General features: G+C 42.7%; 2 protein-coding genes across 3 annotated transcripts; both read left to right on the plus strand.

Annotated features, from left to right (window-relative positions):
• The first annotated feature begins 411 nt into the window (after positions 1–411).
• LOC118092219 (C-C chemokine receptor type 5-like) lies at positions 412–8,592 on the plus strand. 2 transcript variants are annotated; one of them, XM_035130064.2, is made up of 3 exons: positions 413–532; positions 3,424–3,571; positions 5,340–8,592. In XM_035130064.2, the coding sequence occupies exon 3, from the start codon at positions 5,366–5,368 to the stop codon at positions 6,437–6,439; it is 1,074 nt and encodes a 357-aa protein (XP_034985955.1). In that variant the 5' UTR covers positions 413–532; positions 3,424–3,571; positions 5,340–5,365; the 3' UTR covers positions 6,440–8,592. The 2 variants fall into 2 exon arrangements, with proteins under 2 accessions (XP_034985956.1, XP_034985955.1); XM_035130065.2 differs by lacking the exon at positions 3,424–3,571 and having other exon boundaries at positions 412–532.
• Positions 8,593–12,822: 4,230 nt separating this feature from the next.
• LOC118092211 (C-C chemokine receptor type 1-like) lies at positions 12,823–19,551 on the plus strand. Its single transcript, XM_035130042.2, has 3 exons — positions 12,823–13,033; positions 15,999–16,188; positions 17,826–19,551. Exon 3 carries the CDS (start codon positions 17,852–17,854, stop codon positions 18,608–18,610), a length of 759 nt encoding a protein of 252 aa, XP_034985933.2. The 5' UTR covers positions 12,823–13,033; positions 15,999–16,188; positions 17,826–17,851; the 3' UTR covers positions 18,611–19,551.
• The last annotated feature ends 1,836 nt before the right edge of the window (positions 19,552–21,387 follow it).

The following is a 21,387-nucleotide window of genomic DNA, read 5'->3' on the forward strand; positions in this document are numbered from 1 at the left end:
TAGGGCTGGATTTTCACTTTGGGGAATATGGCAACCCCAGGAATGGGGATTCAAACCCTGCTCTCCCAGTTCCTCGTCCAACACTCTAACCTTTGCTGTACACTGGCTAGTTGCTGATATCGCCTTCTTTTGAGTGACTGTTTGCTGTTGGAATGCTGCATAAATCTGATTGCATAGCTATTTAAGTATTATGGACACACAGCGAGCAGAAAATGGTCCTGCTCCCATTCCTGCGGTCATTTTAAACTAGGTAGTTTCTCGCACCAACTTCACTAGCCTATGGTAGGGAATACATTTATGAAATGGGATGTCTTTGTCAAGCTTCGTATTGCAGTATTTGCCACGGTGGGTGGTGTTTAAGTGAAGAGTCATTTTCAGAAAAAGAGACATATTCTTTCACTTGTTGCTAAACATTCAGTGGTGGAACTGTGTACTCTAATTCAGGAAGTGATATGCTCCTTTGAAATCTAGGCACAGGATTTTGCTTTGTCACAAAACCCGTGATTTTCTCATCAACCAGAAGAACTGATTGGTGAGTATTCATATTTCTATTGTCATTATTATTAACATTAAATGTATGAATCGTAGTAATGTGTTATTGATACACAGCTCATAAATGAACTTTATTTGGAGTCAAAAACTTACTTGGACTAGGAGGAGACTTGTTGATTTTTAAATAAAATAATAATAATCAAAATTTCATGCCCCACTCTGGAACGTACTGATATTATCTATGTCTCAAAGAGAGCATAAGATATATAGAATCAGTAAGAAGCGACATCAGCATAGTCCGCAGAAAATGAGCTTATTCAGCAGGTCCTTATATAATGCAACTTATATTTTAAACTGAGAGCCAGCGTGGTGTAGTGGTTAAGAGCGGTTGACTCGTAATTTGGGGAACCGGGTTCGCGTCTCCGCTCCTCCACATGCAGCTGCTGGGTGACCTTGGGATAGTCACACTTCTCTGAAGTCTCTCAGCCTCACTCACCTCACAGAGTGTTTGTTGTGGGGGAGGAAAGGGAAAGGAGAATGTTAGCCGCTTTGAGACTCCTTAGGGTAGTGATAAAGCGGGATATCAAATCCAAACTCTTCTTCTTCTTCTTCTTCTTCTTCTTCTTCTTCTTCTTCTTCTTCTTCTTCTTCTTCTTCTTCTTCTTCTTCTAAACCAATACAGTTCTGCTGGAATAAGTTGGGCTTCATCTGCTTTGTATATATAAAACAGTATTATGCCACTTTAAACAGTCATGGCTACCCCCAAAGCACCCTGGAAACTGTAATTTGTTAACACTGACATTTGTTAGGAGGATCCTATTCCCCTGACAGTGCTATAGTTTCCAGAGATCCCTCTCACAGAGCTACAATTCCTGGAGTGGTTTAATAATCAATTCCTCTTCCCAGGGTTTTCTGGAAACTATAGCACAGTCAGGGGAATAGGGGTCTCATAACAACTGTCAGCATCCTTAAAAAACTACAATTCCCAGGATTCCCATTGTTGTTGCTGCTGTTATAGCACCCTTCATCTGAAGATCATAGGTTGGTTTACAGCATAAAGTATTTAAAGTACAGTGGTACCTCAGTTTAAGTACACAATTGGTTTCGGAAGTCTGTACTTAACCTGAAGCGTACTTAACCTGAAGCGAACTTCCCCATTGACAGTAATGGAAAGTGGATTAATCCGTTCCAAATGGCTCCGCGGAGTACTTAAACTGAAAGTACTCAAACCGAAGCGTACTTAAACTGAGGTATGACTGTATACTTCTTTAAATGTATAGTGCAGAAGTGGCCTTGCTTTAAATTTATCACATTTTATAGCCATTCAGTGAATCTGAAGGGAGTATTATAAGATCAAGTGCATATTAAAACCCCAGTTCTGAACACAGTTGCTTGTTGGAAGTGTGTGCTGTTAATTTCATGCTGATAAAGTGTAGCAGAAATTCATCTTCATTCTCAACTTCTCCACATCCACTAATTTTGTTGCACTATATAAGCTGTCCCACTCAAGGCAGGACAAAGAGAGAAAATCATCCTGATGATCTGGAGAAGGAAGGGGCCTAAAGTGAAGGTTTTTGACAGTGGTCCTGCCCTTTGCTTGCCGAGATTAGGATGCTGTGGAGATGGCTTCAGGGCAGAAGTTGGTGGCGGTGAAAGAAGAAATTGGAGGTTGCTGAACTGGGAGACACAAGCAAGGGTGTTCAAGGGTTAGGCAAAGGTCCCAAGTGCCCTATGAAAAAGAGAAGCCGTGAGGAACTGCCCATCTTCAGCCGCAGGCTCTCACCGACTGGCTTGGCCCCTCCCCCCTCCAGGCTTTTGGAACCACCTCCCCTGTCCTAGGGGTTATGGTATCAATTGTGAGCCAACCTACCAAAGAGAAGCATGAGAAAAAGTTTGCCGATTCCAGCCAGCTCCCCAAAGACCACACCCTGTAAGACCAATAGCTTCTGGCTTTGTTACAGCCACTTCCTGGAAGGTTGGGTTGCCACACAATTTATCAGGGGCCAAGAAACCCTGTTTTTCTGAAATATGCACAACCCATTTATATCCAAGCTGATCATTCCAAGAATCTTGTAACATCAAGAATTCGGTTTCTGAATCTGCTCTTCTTCCTTTCCCATCCCTTTTTCCTTTCATGTTGTGCCTTCTTAGATTTTAAGCTTGAAGGCAGAACAGTGTTATTTTTATTCATCCATAAGCTATCCGGCTCCAAACAGGGGTATAAGTCTTCTGAATCAATAAATATACCTTCTGTGTGTCCCCCCTACAACACTTCATCGCCCTTGACTAGTTCATAATAATGAGTAAGTAAGATAACAGATTGACAAACACAAGCAGGTTTAAAGCTCCTTAAGTTTACAGAAGAAACAGAGATTTTTGAAAATATTATTGGCTGGTTAGAGTCAACTGCAGTTGCTTGTGGCTTTTATTGCTGGAAGGAAAGCCCCAGACTTCCATCCTGAAATGCAAATATTTGTTAACTTAAGATCAAGACAGAAAGGAAGGCCTTTTTAAAAGTTCTTTTTGCATGAACATTTGAATGGAAAGGGAAGTTGACACTACGGCATGGTCTGCTGTGTACCCATCTGCCTCACTTGGAAGGGGGGGGGACTATTTTAGTTCCAATTGATCAATTGACCAATTGACTTGGCAGATGTTCTGCTGGTATTGTTGTTGTTTACTATAGCTAAAAAGGTAAAGGGACCCCTGACCATTAGGTCCAGCCGTGACCGACTCTGGGGTTGCAGCACTCATCTTGCTCTATAGGCCGAGGGAGCCGGCGTTTGTCCGCAGACAGCTTCTGGGTCATGTGGCCAGCATGATTAAGCTGCTTCTGGCGAAGCAGAGCAGCACACAGAAACGGCGTTTACCTTCCCGCCGGAGTGGTACCTATTTATCTACTTGCACTTTGATGTGTTTTTGAACTGCTAGGTTGGCAGGAGCAGGGACCGAACAACGGGAGCTCACCTTGTCGCGGGGATTCGAACCACCAACCTTCTGATCTGCAAGCCCTAGGCTCTGTGGTTTAACCCACAGCGCCACCCGCACCCCTTGCTATAGCTAGCCAAGGACTAATAGGGTGAGTGCTTCACTTGGATGTGTGGGAGATCTGAATTCAAAGTCCTGTTGAACCAGAAATACTATTTTCTGGGCTAAGAATGGATTTTAAGACTGGAACTCTAGGTTGCACTGCAAGCATGGAACTCCCAGATCTGTGTTTGCTGCAAGGTGTTGATTTGAAAATGTGGGAGGAGTAAAGAGGAAAAGGAAGGGCTTGACTGACGGGTGTGCGTGTGCCCCACCAACACATGTAGATCACACATACACTCACCACATATGCATATTCACCACACACGCAGCACACACAAACAAGCAGAGAACACACAGATTGTCACACAGGCATAGGCAGCCACTAACACACACACACACACACACACACACACCAGGAAGAAACCCTTCCCACTCCAGTGATGGGGTGATGCTGATATTGCTTTTTTCCTTTGCACAAATCTTTCACATTGGGAGATAAAGAATATGCATTAAAGATAATCTATCTTGCTTTAAATCCTGTTTGCTCTTGTGAAACCTTTGGGGCGCTCATACAGCTTCATTTCCAATGAGTGCAAATCCTATACTTTTAGGCTGAGAACATGCAACATGTCGTCTCGCAGATGTTCGGGGTGGGGGGAGCTGCCCCACGTTGGTGGTGCTGTAGAACGAGTGCCCTTTCAGACAGCAGTAATAGGGTAACATTGGGGAAGCATCAGAACAAAACGAATGAAGTACACTGATGTGTTGACAGTCCACCACGAATGCACTATTATTGTGCCAATGACATGTTGGAGAATTCATCCGCAAAACCACCAGTCTGGAGCTGCCCAAAGCTGTAGGGACAGCAGGCCACTTTGGCAGGCTGGATCTGGCTTGCTGAACACAGCCTACCCATTCTTGTCCTATACCCAGACTTGGACCAAAGTCTCCCCTTTACTGCAATTCCACGGAAACTTCTGCATGTACATGAAGGACTTGTAGCCAACCTGTTTTTAGAATGCCTGCTCCTATAGACACCCAACTTTTTATCATTTCTTACAGTTGGCGCCCAAGAAAATAGAAAGATACTAACATTTTACCTATATCGTGTTAGCTTGTTTTTAATATTCTGTTGGGAGTCGCCCAGAGTGGGGTATAAATAAACTTCTTCTTCTTCTTCTTCTTCTTCTTCTTCTTCTTCTTCTTCTTCTTCTTCTTCTTCTTCTTCTTCTTCTTCTTCTTCTTCTTCTTCTTCTTCTTCGCTACATGCCTTGGCTACCACAAAAGCCTGCTTTTCATTTACCCAGATTCCACTATACAGAACTCTGAGTGAATGAAGGAAACAGGTCCCAACCCTATAGACATTTATCCAGGAGAAAGCCCAGCACTGAATTCAAATTTCCAGTGTTATATCTCCCATGCCATATGGCAGAAATGAAGCTCAGTAGTAGGCCATTTGCTTTAGAGGCAGAAGTTCCCTGTTTCAATCCCTGAGCACTTCAAATAGTAAAGACTCCTGCCTGAGTGCTTGGAGAGTTCTTAGACCAATGATCTAATTCAGTATTGGACAGTTTCCTGGGTAACAGTGAAGACATTCAGGGGGAGAAGCTGGTCAGACAGACATTTAGAGGATTTTATGCCAGTATCTTAACATGAGTTTATTCTCCATATTTTGTCACTGCTTTACCCTTTATTGTTTGCATTTAGCCAGCCGGACAATATACCGATCCTCATCAAGAGACTATATATTTAGCATTATAACTGATTAAAATACTTGGTTTAATTGTCGTTGTTGTTTCTTATTTCATTGTATATAGATTCTTCATATTCAGTGGCAGAGAAGATGGACGATTCTTCCACGATGCCAGATTATGAAATAAGCACAACTTTTGACTATTCGGGTTTAGTATCCCTAGTCATTGACAAAAATGTGAAAAGATTCACCTTTTATTTTGTGCCACCGCTTTACTCTTTGGTGTTCATATTTGGCCTGCTGGGCAACTCACTGGTGGTTCTGATCCTCATCAGATACAAGAAACTCAAGAGCATGACCGATATCTACCTGCTCAATTTAGCCATCTCGGACTTGCTTTTCATCTTCTCGCTCCCATTTTGGGCTTACTACGCAGCGCACGAGTGGATATTTGGAGATGCAATGTGCAAAATTCTCTCTGGGATCTACTGCGTAGGCTTCTACAGTGGAAGTTTTTTCATAATCCTTTTGACTATCGATAGATACCTGGCCATCGTCCATGCCGTGTTCGCATTAAAAGCCAGGACGATCACCTATGGCACCTTCACAAGCGTTGCCACTTGGGTGGTGGCCTTATTAGCCTCTCTGCCAGAATTTGTATTTCATCATGTTCAAATGGAATCTGAGAGCCACAGCTGTACCATTCATTATCCCACCCAAAAGGAAAAAGAATGGAAGCAATTTATAACTTTGATGAAGTTCATTTTGGGCCTAGCCATTCCTGCAGTCATTATTATCTTCTCTTACATGCAGATTATAATGATTTTGATTAAGGGTAGAAATCAGAGAAAGCAGAAGGCTTTCAAGCTTATTGCTGTGATCATGGTTGTTTTTTTCCTCTTCTGGATGCCATTCAACATTGCCCTGTTGGTGCGGACCTTTCAAGATTCATTTTTCCCATCTAACTCAGAGAATAATATTGAGGGCAAGGTAACTTTAGGAATTGAAGTCACAAGAGTAATTGCTCTGGTTCACTGTTGCATCAACCCTGTGATTTATGCCTTTCTGGGTGAAAGATTTCGGAAATATATCTCTATCTTTTTCCAAAAGTGCATGTTAGTTCTTCTCTGTAGGCTCTGCCCTGGTCGAAATTATCCTATTTTGGAACGGTCTACTTCCTCCTATATAAGTTCAACAGAACATGACATTTCTATTGGTTTGTGAAGTGATTTCCAGTTGTCTTTGTCCATCTTTTCTTTCTAAACACTTTAGTTGGTTAGGGTTGCCATACATCCGGGATTTCCAGGACGTAGCTGGAATATAGCAGTCAGAAACATTGTCCGGGGGGAAATCGCTTAAATGTCCAGGCAAATCCGTACGTATGGCAATTCATGTCGGGAGTCTAGTTTGGGGCAAGTTTTCTTAAAGCTGCTTCTTCTTTTTTGAGATTTTGCAAAAGAAGCTCAACAACTCTTGCGTCCAGATTTTCACTTTTTGAAATTTGCCAACCCTATGTTGGTATATCGGACCAAAGTATGTCAGACTGCTAAGGGGGAAATGAAAACAATATGTTAGGATACTGTATAACCTTTGGAGGGAAACCATTCCTGTGCCCCTTCCCCCTTGGGGCTCCTGTGGGGGAAGGGAGCAGGCAGATCTGGTAAGACATATTTTGATGAACTACAATTCCTGTTCTGATAGGTGGTGCAAAACTGCTCACACAAATTATTGAAAAATACTGAGTTTGTACAAATAAATGCCGAACTCTAGCTTTGGAAGTCAGTTGTATCAGGAAAGTGAAGACAATTCCTATCAAATTTCTCTCAATATGAGATGCAGAAATGGATCCAAGTATCACGAAGCCCAGGATGTTAATGAGTTATCTCTGCCATTATCTGGTCTTCCAATTGAGGGAGCCATAGGGACAGGTTCATATGGACATCTGAAGCAGCCTTAAGTGGGCCAGAACATTGGTCCATTATTAACCCAATACCTGGATAGGCTGCAGCTGATTCAGGACTTCAGGCTGAGTTTTTCTCAAGTCCTGCTACCAGAAGGCCCTATAAGTGAAGATGTCAAGGACTGAAGTTAGTACTTTCTCCATTTAAGCACCACCAAATTCAATGGAACTTACTCCCAGTTCACTCTGTATATAACTGCAGTCATGCTGATTCTAATAAATTCTGTATTATGCCACCTTTGGGAGAGTGCATATTATTTTACAATAGATCAACACAGGAGCTGTTTTTCATCCTGGGGTTCTGGGAAATGTCACGATGTCTCCTGTACTACCTACACCTCTGTCAGGCGCTGCTCGTCATATTCCTAAACTTTTGGCTTCTTTGGAGAAGAGGTCTTACGCCATTAAGGTACATCAAACCATGATCAGCATTTTCTTGTTTGACAAAGGAAATGGCAAGGTCAGAACTCTGAGCAATGCTTATTCTCGTGAACCTGCCCTGGAATCCAACCGGAGAGAATGTGGTTGGTGACAGATGGAGCAGAAAAAATGGTTGGGAGGGGAAAGGCAAGGAATCCGGCTGCCTCTCTCTCCACCCATCAGAAGCTCCTCCATTCACAACGGCATCTTCTCAAAACCAATTTAGTATTTTTTTAAAAATGTGACTGCAGCAGCTCCCTTACACACGTGGTTTCCCCTTGAGATAATGACATGGTAAGATAAAGACAAGGTTCTATTACTATTATTATTATCTTTAATAAGCCATATTAAAACTGTATTTTACTGGGGGAATGGCAAATAAGAGTTATGTCCAGTTTAATAGGTGCTATAGTTGGAAATATCCACACCTCTGCAGATTTCCAGGACGTCACCCATCATTTTTAAAGGACATATACTGTAGATGCAATTTTGGTCACTGAGTTCGAGCCAGAAAACAACCCTGTCAACATGCTGTACTCTACATTACAGTATTCAATTTCTTTTGAAAGATGACTAAGGGCCTCACTCAGGAAAGAGTTTTGTGGAAGCCTATTGGACTCAGATAGTCCTCTCAGAACCTGCTCCAAGTACCGTGATGCCCAAGATGATATATAGTTCCTCTGTTACCTGATCTTCTACTAGAGGGAGACATTAAGCCCTGGATAGTTGCATATGAACATTTGAAGCTGGCATTGGCAGTGTTATACTCTTGGTTCATTAATCCAGTATTGTCTACTTGGATAAGCAGCAACTGATCCAGGAATTCAGACTGAGTTTTCCTCAAGTCCTGCTACCAGAAGGCCCTATAAGTGAAGATGTCAAGGACTGAAGTTGGAACCTTCTGCACGTAAAGCACCTTTGAGTTCAATGGAACTTACTCCTCGTTTACTCTGTATACAACTGCATTCATGTGGATCCTAATAAATAGTGTATTGTGCTATCTTTGGGAGAGTATTGTATTAATACAGCTGTTTGCCTTTTTATACCTTTAGAAGACACCTGAAGGCAGTCCTGTATAGGGAAGTTTTTTTAAAAAAAATATATTAATGTGTTATTATGTTTTTATATATGTTGGAAGACGCCTAGGTGGCTGGGGCAACCTAGTCAGATGGGTGGGGTACAAATAGTAAAATTATTATTGTTGTTGTTGAATTGGACGTCCCTATTTTCATCGGATAAATATTTGAGAGTATGATGGCCTATGAAGAAATGTTGCAGCATTTGGGGATTTTTAGTTTAGAGCAGTGATTCCCAACCTTTTTTTGGCCATGCCCCACCTGACCATCTGTCAGGAGGAAGGCAAGTAAGAGGAGACAAGATAGAAGAGGAGATGTCACATGACTGTCAGAGACATGGCCGGCAGAGAGGACTCAGCAGAGGGGGAGGAAGAGGCAGAGGAAAACAGGAACTTGGTTCATTCACACTACGAAAGTGAGACAAGCCCTTCTTGCTCTGGGTTGCTGCCTGTAAGTTTTCGCAGCAGCACAGAGATGAAGGAGCAGGATGCAGGTGGTCGAAGGGGGTTGAATTCAACTCCAGAGGAGGCGGCATTGGCTGCACCTGAGTCTCCAAGAAGTAGGCAGACCAGCAGGAAGCGGGGGGCGGGCTTGGCGTATATCTGGCCTTGGAAGGGGCTGGAAGAAGCCAGTTGAGTCAACTGACTCTTTGACAGTGAGGTATGAGTTGTGGGAAGCTCGGATTGCTGAAAGCCTGTTGTTGATAAATAAACCTCAACTTGTCGAGCTGCTGGTGTGTCGTGTCTTGTGTGGGAGAAGTGCTAAACCTGACAGCGACATGGCACGAAGATCAAGTGGAAAGAGAAAGGTTTATCTCCCTGTCTCATAGCAATAGAACTTGTGGACGTCAAATGGAGCAGAATGTTTGAAGATTCGGAACAGATGAAATAAAGCACTTCTTCATGAGGTGTGTAGTTAAATCATGGAACTCATTCCTGCGGGAGGCAGTGGTGGCCACCAAATTCATGGAGAGGGCTATTGAAGGCTACTAGCCATGTGGCCATGCTCTGTCTCCACAGAGGAAGCAATGCTTCTGAATACCAGTTTCAGGGAACGGCAAGGGGTGAGGAGAGTGCTCTAGTGCTCACGCCCTGCTTGCTGCTTTCTCACAGGAACCTGCTTGGCCACTGTGAGGACGGGATGCTCAACCAATAGCCTGATCCAGCATGTACCAATAGCCTGATCCAGCAGGCTCCTCTTATGAGTTTCATTTAATAGTCTTATTTAAAACAGTTCCTTAACATCAGCCAACTCGTCCGTTTGTATTTACTGAATTATCTGGACCCTGTTCGCACACACAACTTGTGGGTAGTGCGTGGACCCCTTCTCCGTGGTTATGTCCTCCGTTGCAGCATTGTGCACATAAATACAGGAACCACACGAGTGGGGTGAAAACCAGCCGTGTGGGTCCTTCTCACTCAAGTGCCATTTGGAAAGGAGAGAGGGTACAATTTATGAATGGAAAGGAATTGGCCACATTCCTCAGGTTTTGTCAAAGCTTCGGAAAAGCTATTCCTCCCCCAGTTGCAGCAAGAGCAGAGAAAACAAGGTAGAGTCCTTTTTAATGGGATTTACTCATATATAATAGTGAGAGGCAACAGAACGCCGCAATGCTGCATTCCTCTTCTCCTTCAATGTCAGGAGAATGGGGTGGGGTGGGGGGCAGTGCCGGATTTACATATAACCTAAAGAAGCTATAGCTTAAGGCCCCACTCTCTTGGAGGGGTCCAAAAAAATTTAAAGGAAAAAAACTGGATGTACATTTCCAAAATATAAGAAAAAAAGCAAATAAAATAAAACCTACATACAGCAACAGTGTTTTGTGTTGTGTAGGCTCCTATGGTGTAAGTAATCCCCCCCCCCCCCGGCTAGCCTGCTCCCTAAAATATCACTGGTTTGCTCATTTCTATATCAATTACTTTGATAAAATACATATTTTGTTATGTGCAAATGGCTTTAGATACCTATTAGGTCCATAAATTACCATATAGCATATATTCAACACAAAAAACAGCGACAATTTGTTGTTGACAAAGGACAGCTGGACATAAACAGTAAAGGGCCCCATTCTCTTCAGTAGCTTAGGGCCTCATCAAACCTAAATCCGGCCCGGGGGGGGGGGCGCCTGATCTCCACCATTCCTCTTCCCTCCTGTCCCCTTGAGTCCGATCCCTGACAAGTTTGATATCTGGGAGTTTTCGGCAATGTCATTGGACCTTGCCAAAGCAAAACAGTTTCCTTGCTGCAAAAGGCATGTATGAATGGGGGCCAAGTTTCCACCTCATATGTAGTAACTGGGCTTGCGTTTTGAGAATCTTTGCAGCACAGCTTTGATGCTCTTATACATGAGGACCTATTGAAAGAATCACCCCAAATGTGCTACCCACAGACAGTTATATAGCTGAAGCTTTGGCAACCAGGCAAGTACAGCACTTGTCGGACAACCTTGAAGCAGTATTGAGACTCTTGTGTGAAGGCATTGGGGCAGGGAGTTATGAAGACTGCTTCAGAAATAATAATAATAATAATAATAATAATAATAATAATAATAATAATAATAATTTATTATTATTATTATTATTATTATTATTATTATTATTAGTACCCTGCCCATCCGGCTGGGTCTTCCCAGCCACTCTGGGTGGCTTCCAACAAAGATTAAAAATACTGTACATTAAAATGTCACACATTTAAAACTTCCCTAAACAGGGCTGCCTTCTAAATGTCAGGTTTATCTCTTTGACATCTGATGGGAGGGCATTCCACAGGGCGGGTGCCACCACCGAGAAGGCCCTCTGCCTGGTTTCCCTGTAGCTTTGCTTCTCGCAGTGAGGGTACCACCACAAGACCCTCAGCGCTGGACCTCAGTGTCCGGGCAGAACGATGGGGGTGGAGACGCTCCTTCAGGTATACTGGGCCAAGGCTGTTTAGGGCTTTAAAGGTCAGCACCAACACTTTGAATTGTGCTCAGAAACGTACAGGGAGCCAATGTAGGTGTTTCAGGACTGATGTTATATGGTCTCGGTGGCCACTCCCAGTCACCAGTCTAGCTGCCGCATTCTGGATTAGTTGCCGTTTCCAGGTCACCTTCAAAGGTAGCCCCACGTAGACTGCATTGCAGTAGTCCAAGCGGGAGATAACTAGAGCATGCACCGCTCTGGTGAGAGAGTCCACTGGCAGGTAGGGTCTCAGCCTGCGTACCAGATGGAGCTGGTAGACAGCTGCCCTGGATACAGAATTGACCTGTGTCTCCATGGACAGCTGTGAGTCCAAAATGACTCCCGGGCTGCGCACCTGGTCCTTCAGGGGCACAGTTATCCCATCCAGGGAGTCCTCTACACCAGCCTGCCCCCTGTCCCCCACGAACAGTACTTCTGTCTTGTCAGGATTCAACCTCAATCCATTAGCCGCCATCCATACTCCAACCACCTCCACGCACTCACACCGGACCTTCACTGCCTTCACTGGTTCTGATTTAAAAGAGAAGTAGAGCTGGGTGTCAGGGATGATCCAGTGGCTTCCGGTTCCCCAGAGGGGAAACTGGCCGGGGGGGGGGGGGAGAGACATTGTCAGGAGACTCTCGTGGTGATTGTTGTGAAGAGAGGAAGCCCCGTCAGACCAGACCCGGAGGCAGGTATGCTCTACAAACAACGACTAAGCCTGCCTCCTCGGTAATGACATGGTCTAGTCTTAGCGTAACTCCTCCTCCTGCCCATGATCACTGAGATTGGATGTCCCAGTGCACCCCCCCCGGTGGAACTTGCCATTCTATTGGCTGGGGCCCACTCCCAGGCAACCCTGATCCCGCCCCTTAGAAACAAAATGCAAACTACTGTATACAACAACCAATAAAACAATAAAACAATAAAAAACAAAAACAAAACAACAGTTATACTAAAATTAACCCCCAACCAGATATCCATCCCACCCACCCCAACAGAGCAAAAAGGGGGGGGGGAATAAGAAAAAGTGCCACCGACTGCTTAAGGACATTATAAAACACATAAAATCCCATATAAACAGTCCTGTGAGACTTCGTTAGATTGCTTTTGGTATTTTTTGCAATTCAGCATAAACAGCAACTCAAAATTGTGCAACGAAAGTCTAGTAAGATACTTTGCAGTTTTCTAAATCCTCTGCAGGAGTACGGAAACAGATGTTGCTGACCAGGCAAATGATTGCTGTTAGAATAAGGGAACTATTTCTTGATTTTAAGGAGTCACGTTTGTCCACTAGAAATTTGTAGAACAAACTTTTCTTCCCACAGGAAAGGGCTGTTTGTTTCTGGTTTCCACAACGTACCTGTTCCAAATAATCCAACTTTCACCACCATATCTTAAAAGCAAGCACCTTTGTAAATTGGTGAGTTAATCTGAGGGATGCAGGGAGGGGGGATGCATTTGTGTGAATTTTGTGCCTGACTTTGCACGTTTCCTTCTTCCTTCCCCACCCTTTATTCTCTTTGCGTTTTGTCTTTTTCAATTGTAAGCTTGAGGATTGTGATGGTGTTATTTTTATCCACCTGTAAGCCATCTTGGGAGCCTCTGTAGTTGAATCTTCTGAATCAATCAGTACATCCTCTGTATTTCATGACTCTTGGCAAGTTCATTATAATGAGTGATTAAGATAACAGATTGCATTGAACCAGCATGTTGAATCTTTGCAGCTAAGACTGCAAGCTCCAGAGCAGTTTCTCCTACTCATTTTTGGAACTGCAAGTACAATTCACTACATTTCTGCATCAGCTTGTGATCTTTTTTCAAACAAGTTCTCATTAAAATTCTCACACGCCACCATCCTTCTTTCTTTTACACGTTCTGCATGCAATTTGATCTAACTTCCTCACAATAGCAAGCAATTTTAGCTTAACCTTATGCATTTTGTATATCGTCACAAATATATGAATTTCCACACACATAGTCTCCTAACATAAAGTATGCCCATTGCCCACGTTTTTTTCATTGGAGAACTTTGGAAAAGTGTGAATTTTGAAGGAGACCTGCATTTCAGTTCATACATTATTTTGGGAAGTCTGAATCACAATGGTTTGCAAACTCAACTCAATTTCTCCCCCATCGCTTTTGCGAGTGGTGGGTGGCAAACCTCAGTGCCTTATGTTTTTCATCAGTTTGGGAATCTGGAATATATAATATTACAGTTTGGAACATCAAAATATCAAAAATACTCAAAACAGCCAAAATATCACTGACAAACACAAACAGGCTTAAATCTCATCAATTTTGCAGAAGATCAAGATGGGGAAAATGTACTGATATGAATGTCTGCTAGGTAGAGTCAACTGGAATTGTTTGTGGTTCTTATTGTTGGAAGGAAAGTCCTAGACTTTCATCCTGAAATGCAGATACTTGTTAACTTAAGAGAAGGACAGAAAGGAAGGCCTATTTTAAAGTTACTTTTGAAAGGAGGGGCAGGAAAAGGAAATTAACACTGTGGTACAGTCTAATGAGCAGCCAGCCATCTGCCTCACTGGAAACGGGGCACATTTTAGCCTGTCCTGCAATCAAGACTCCAATTGATAGATCAATCAATCAGTTTGGCAGGTGTTCTGCTGGCATTGTTTTCTATAACTAATAGGGTGAGTGCTTCAAAGTACCATTGTTTTATTTAAATTGACTTCCTTCATTTCATTCAGTCCTTTATCGCGCGTTGGGGGTGAAAGAATCTACCAGTTTTGGTTTCTCAGTTATTCAGTCCTAGATGCAATTCTTCTTTGTGATTAAAAACAAAACCAATCCTCGTGAAAATTCTTCAGAATTTTAGTACGAATTCCTACTAACAAACCATTATTATTTTTTACAATCAGTTTTGAATAATGTACACATTTTTGCAAGCATTTCCCCCGTGCTTGTTTTTATAGGCACTTTCCCCTAATTTATGCATTTTTATTAGCCTTGTTTGGCTGGAGAACTGCATCACAAAAAGTGTGGATTTTGAAGGCTGCAAGATTTTCGGTTCTTGTAATGTTTTGGAAAGTGTGAATTGGATAACTTCTGCTTTAAATGGAAACCAAATAAAATTTATCCTCCATCCCTAATTGCAATGAAGCCCAGTTTGGGATGCCTAGTGGTTGGAATGCCTAAGGCTGCATGTGGATGTAACTTGTCCTATCTATCTCATGGGATAGTTGCAAAAATAAAAGAAACAAGAATGGTGGAACATACTGTTAACCAAGAGGATGGGAACTCTGTCAACCTCCTAAATTAGCTCTGAGTGTGGGAATCAATATCCTTTAGAGGTAAATCTAGTTAGTGTTAGAATGATGCATTTCTCAGTTGTGGTTCCTTGTATCTGAATGAAATAAGCTCAATAAGCTCAGGAAAGCAATGAAATCTTTACAGGCAGCCCTGTTTTGGAATGTTTTTAATGCTTGATGTTTTACTGTGTTTTTATATGTGCTGTAAGCCGCTCAGAGTGGCTGGGGAAACCCAGCCAGATGGGCGGGGTATAAATAATAAAATTATTATTAAAAATTATTAGTAGTGATTTTGCCAAGTCCTTGAGCCCTAGTCTGCTGGGGCTGCAATGACTTTTGGCCAGGGATAGGGAAACTGCAGCTCTCCAAACGTTGCTGGTCTCCCATTTCCCCTAGCATTTGGCCAGATTGGCTGGGGCAGGTGGAATTTGGCATTCAATAACATCTGGAGAGCTAACCAGCTGCTCCAGTTTTTGATATTTCCTCCCAATTTTGTTATGATTAGGCTTTGCCGATGCAATTCCCAGCATTGTATTTTTTGCCGTGCATCCCACCTTCATGACTTCCTTAGTGAGATGCAGAATGAACATCGCAACATAAATCAATACCGTATGATAAAGCTGTGGCTGCAAAACTCAGTGTGACAGCAGAAAACCCCTGGGAATCTCTTCTTCTTTGCTAGAACTCCACATCTCTAATTCTAGACTGAGCTAAACTTTTTTGGTTCAGCTGCAATGGCAGGCAGCGATAATATAGTAGCATTGGGAAAGCATCAGGGAACAGCGGATAAAAGACATTGATGTGTTGACAGTCCACCAAGAATGCACTATTATTGTGCCAATGACATGTTGCAGAATTCATCCACAAAACCACCAGTCTGGAGTTGCCCAAAGCTGTGGAGACAGCAGGCCACTTCCTCTGGTTTGGTGTGCTAGATCTGGCTTGCCAAGCACAGTCTAGCATTCCTGTCCTATACACAGACTTGGACCAAAGTCTCCCCCTTTCCTGCCATTCCACGGAAACTGCTGGATGTACATGAAGGACTTGCAGCCAGCCTGTTTTTAGAACTCCTGCTCCTCCTATAGACACCCAACTTTTTATCATTTCTTACAGCTGGCAGCCGAGAAAACAGAACAAGCAGCATTGAGCATTTCCCGAACAGCTGCTCTAAGATTTGCACAGCTCACTACAGTGATTTGGAATTGCAAGGGAAATAAACTGACTGTTTCAATAGTCAGGAGAGGTTTGGGTAATCAAAGTCCTTGAATTCTCACCTCCTGTGCTGGATTTTACCAATTGCACAGTAAGTGATACTAACATTTTACTTATAAGCTACATGGCTTGGCTGCCACAAAAGCCAGATACCACTATACAGAACTCTGAATGAATGAAGGAAACAGGCCCTAAATCTATAGACACTTTTCCAGGAGAAAGCCCAGCATTGAATTCAATGGGACTTATGGACACATATTGGTTTACCCAGTTATATGGTAACCAGTTATATGGTAACATTTAAACTTACCACAAAGTTCTGCTTTTCATTAACCCAAATGCCACTTTTCAGTGCTCTTAATGTGCACAGAAAACTTAGGTTCTTATAGATACTGACCAAGGACTAAGCCCTCCCCCCCACTTCCAATTTCCAGTGGTATATCTCCCATGTATTATTCCATATGGCAGAATTAAAGCTCAGTAGTATACCATTTGCTTTAGAGGCAAAAGGTCCCTGTTTCAATTCCTGAGAACTTCAAATAGGATTGGTAAAGACTCCTGTCTGAACCCTTTGTGAGTTCTTGCAGCCTCCCTTGGGAGCTTTCTAGCGTCTCCTTCCTTGGAGGTTTTTACCCTGTCCTGGATTCTTTAGCTGGAAGGGTTACCTTCCAACTCTACAATTCTATAATCCCTGTTGCTGGTTATTGTAGATAATACCAGTGTTCTAATTCAGTATAAGAAAGTTTCCTGGATAATAATAATAATAATAATAATAATTTATTTATACCCCACCCATCTGGCTGGGTTTCCCCAGCCACTCTGGGTGGCTTCCAACAGAAAAATAAAACACAATAGTCTATTATACATTAAAAGCCTCCCTGAACAGGGCTGCCTTCAGATGTCTTCTAAAAGTCTGGTAGTTGTTTTACCATTGAATTGATTCAGGGGGAGGAGCTGCTCAGACAACCATTTAGAAGGTTTTATGCCAGTAACTTGAATTTATTCTCCATTTTTGTCACTGCTTTAATATTTATCATTTATATTTAGTCTGCGGGACGATACACTAATCCACAGCAGTAGACCACATATTTAGCATTATCACGTGTAAGGGGGAGGGCTTATAGGGAACAGCCCCCCCCTCATCAGGAGCAGCCCATCTCCCAGCAGTAATGAAAGCGAAGGGTCGGAAGGGGAAAGTCAGGAGACAGAGAGGGAGTGCCAGAGTTCTGGCAACATCCAAGAGGCACTGCTCCTCATACAGGAAGAGAGGGGAAAGAGAGGATGGGACTCAGACGGGCCGGAGACCTTTCACCCCGACATCGGAATTAAGGAGGAGGAGAAAGGGGAGGAGGTTCGCTGCCCCGCGACTCTTATGTTGGTCAAGGTCGCGAAAGGGGGCAGTGCCGGATTCTGATTCGGACTGATGAGACATGAAACCAGCAGCTCACTTCCCTGTAATGTGCACCAATAAAAGTTCCTGAAAGACAAGCATGTGGAGGGTCGTTACTCAAGAGTAGTTGCAAAAACCCTGACATCAAGGATTAAAATACATGGTTTACTTAACATCAGTGCATTCCCCATTTTCTGTCACTGCTTTAATCTTTGTTGTTTATATTTGGCTATATACTGATTATCATCAGAAGATTCAATATTCAATATTCTCATTGATTAAAAATACATTATTTTACTGTTTTATTTAATTGTTGTTTCTTTTTATCATCTACATAGATTATTCATATTCTGTGACAAGCAAGATGGACAATTTTGCCATGATGCCAGATGATGAAACAACTTTTGACTATGGTCCGGATACGGCCCCAGTTCACAGCGAGGCGGGAAAAACATTTGCATCTAATTTTGTGCCACCGCTTTACTCTTTGGTGTTCATATTTGGCCTGCTGGGCAACTCATTGGTGGTTCTGATCCTCATCAGATATAAGAAGCTCAAGAACATGACTGATATCTACCTGCTCAATTTAGCCATCTCGGACTTGCTTTTTATCTTCTCACTCCCATTTTGGGCTCATTATGCAGCCCGCGAGTGGGTATTTGGAGATGCAATGTGCAAAATTCTCTCTGGGGTCTATTGTGTAGGCTTCTACAGTGGAAGCTTTTTTATCATCCTTTTGACTATCGATAGATACCTAGCCATCGTCCACGCAGTGTTCGCATTAAAAGCCAGGACGATCACCTATGGCACCTTCACAAGCGTCGTCACTTGGGTTGTGGCCTTATTAGCCTCTGTGCCAGAATTTATATTTCACCATGTTCAAAAGGAATCTGAGACCTACAAATGTACCATTCATTATCCCTCTGAAAATGAAAAAGAATGGAAGCAATTTCTAATTTTAATGAAGTTCATTTTGGGCCTAGCTCTTCCCGCAGTCATTATTGTCTTCTGTTACATGCGGATTATAAAGATTTTGATTAAGGGTAGAAATGAGAGAAAGCAGAAGGCTGTCAAGCTTATTTCTGTAATCATGATTGTTTACTTCCTTTTATGGATGCCATAAAACATCACTCTTTTGTTGCAGACCTATCAAGATTCAGTTTTCTCATGTGGCTTAAAAAATGATTGTGAGAGCAAGTTATCTGTAGCCATTGCTGTGACAGAGGCAATTGCTATGATCCACTGTTGCATCAACCCTGTGATCTATGCCTTTGTGGGGGAAAAATTTAGGAAATATCTCTCTATTTTTTCCCAGAGGTGTATGTCAGCTCTCCTCTGTCCAGGTCGCGATCACCCTCATTTAGACCGGTCTACTTCATCCTATACCAGTTCAACAGAACATGACATTTCTGTTGGTTTGTGAAGTGATTTCCAGTTTTCTTTGCAAAGGGTTTAGTTGGTATGTCTGGGAGAAGTATGCCAGACTGCTAAGGGGGAGAGAGAAATGATAGCCTATGATCTTTAGAAGGACACCATTTCATTGCCCCTTCCCACTTATAAATCTCATGGGGGAAGGAAGCAGGCAGATTTGATGAGACACATTCTGGTGAACTAATCCGTTATAATAGGTGTTGCATAACCAACCACTCACACAAATGACTGAAAAGATTGTGCATGTATAAATAGATCCCACCTTTGGAAACCAGTTGTGTTTGGAAGGTGAAAACAATTCATACAGGACTTCTCTCAATATGAGATACAGAATCTGATCGAAGGACCATGAAGCACAGGGTGTTAATTAAATACCTCCATCAACATCTAGTCTTCCTTGGTAGGTTCATATGAGCATTTGAAGCTGTCTTAGGTGGTCCATGGACCCATTACTTTCTACTTAAATAGGCAGCAGTTGATCCAGGGCTTCAGGTTGTATTTTTCTGCTACCATAGGATCATTTAACTGAAGCAGGAACTTCCTCCATGTTAACCACCACCAAATTCAATGGAACCTACTCCCAGTGAACTCTGTATACAACTGCAGTCTTGCTGATCCTAATAAATTGTGTATTATGCCACCTTTGGGAGAGTGTATATTATTTTATAATAGATCAGCACTGTTGCTTGCCTGTTTGGAATACTACTTGGGAGTGGAATTACGGGGAATGTTATGATGAGCTCCTGTATTTCCTACACCACTGTCTGTCACTACTCGTACACCTAAACTTTTGGCTCCTTTGGAGAACAGATCTTAAGCCATTAAGGTATATCAAACCATTATTTACTTCTTCCTGTCTGACAAAGGGTATGAGAAGGTCAGTACCCTGCACAAAATGTAAACAGAGAATCCTTTGCATTGGTCCAGGAACAAGCTCTAATCCTACTTGCTAGATGTATGCCTCCTGACAGGATAGGCCAGTGCATTTCTGTGTGTTGTTCAAGTAGTGGCTGGAGGGGAATATTCTTCCACCAGTTCTTCAGCCTCTATTTGATGGGATGTTCCCAACTTCTCTCTGTCCTGGTTTCGGAATAGAGATGAAGAGCTTCTAGCACATTGTCTTTTTCTGAAAATGCACCATTTGAGTCTTTCCCACTTGTGGCGAATGAGGATTGAGACCTATTCCACTTTTCTCTGCTTTCACATATGCACAGTGCCCACTCGTAGACCATGTAGTTCAGCATCCTGTTCTCATAGAATCATAGAATTAGAAGGGACCCTGAGGATCATCTAGACCAACCCACTGCAATGCAGCAATATCCCCCTTATGGGAATTGAACCTGAGACCTTGGCGTTATCAGCACCATGCTTTACCCAACTGAGCTATCCAGCAAATTATGCAGTAGAGTTTCCTGCATTTGGAAAAAAAAATCACAGGATGGATAAGCCTTACCCTGGAAGAACCACTTTCATGGGCAAACTGTCTGCATCAAATGTTTAGTTTCCTTATTTAAAACATTTCCATCGCATCCATTTAATTCAGATCCTGCCCCTAGTCAGGAAGGAACACATAAATCCAAGAACCAAGTGAGTGGGATGAAAGCCAGTTGTATGGATCCTGTGTGGTATTATTACTCAGGTTTTGATATTTGGGAACTGTTGTGACGTGGGGTTCGTGATTTCAGCTCTCTTGACATAATGTGCTGGAGACAGTTCTCTAGTAACACTTCTTTATTAAAGCAAACAAGGCTGAGCTCTGAGGAGAGGAAAACTACATTTATAGGGACAGGGGACTGGCTAGAAAGGGATACATTTTGGAGGGAACAATATCAGGCAATCACAGTGCTGCCTTTTGGAGGAAACCAATAAGACAGAAGATCCAAATACAGCAGCTTAAATGAACCAATAGTAGCTGTACCTTCTGGAACCAAAAGGCAGTTACTTTACCCTAATGCAAATACAGTGGAACCTCGGTTTATGAACACCTCGGTTTATGAATTTTCGGTTTATGAACGGCGCGGACCCATCTGGAACGGATTAATTCACTTTCCATTACTTTTAATGGGAAAGTTCGCTTCAGTTTATGAACGCTTCAGTTTATGAACAGACTTCCGGAACCAATTACACCCATGTTTCAGTTTATGAACGCTTCAGTTTAAGTACTCCGCGGACCTGTCTGGAACGGATTAATCCACTTTCCATTACTTTCAATGGGAAAGTTCGCTTCAGTTTATGAACAGACTTCCGGAACCAATTGTGTTCATAAACCGAGGTACCACTTGTACAGACAATAGCAACACAGATATAAAACCCTTTGACTCAATACACAACAGGAACTTTCATCCATGACATGGGATCCCCTGCTGGTTAGAGAGGCATAGATGAATGGGGCCCAAGCCATCACCTCGTACATGGTAACTACAGAGCCAGCCCAAGACATTTCGCCACCTGAGGCAAACCACAAAATGG

Source organism: Zootoca vivipara, chromosome 12 (assembly GCF_963506605.1).
Source record: "Zootoca vivipara chromosome 12, rZooViv1.1, whole genome shotgun sequence".
NCBI lineage: Eukaryota > Metazoa > Chordata > Lepidosauria > Squamata > Lacertidae > Zootoca > Zootoca vivipara.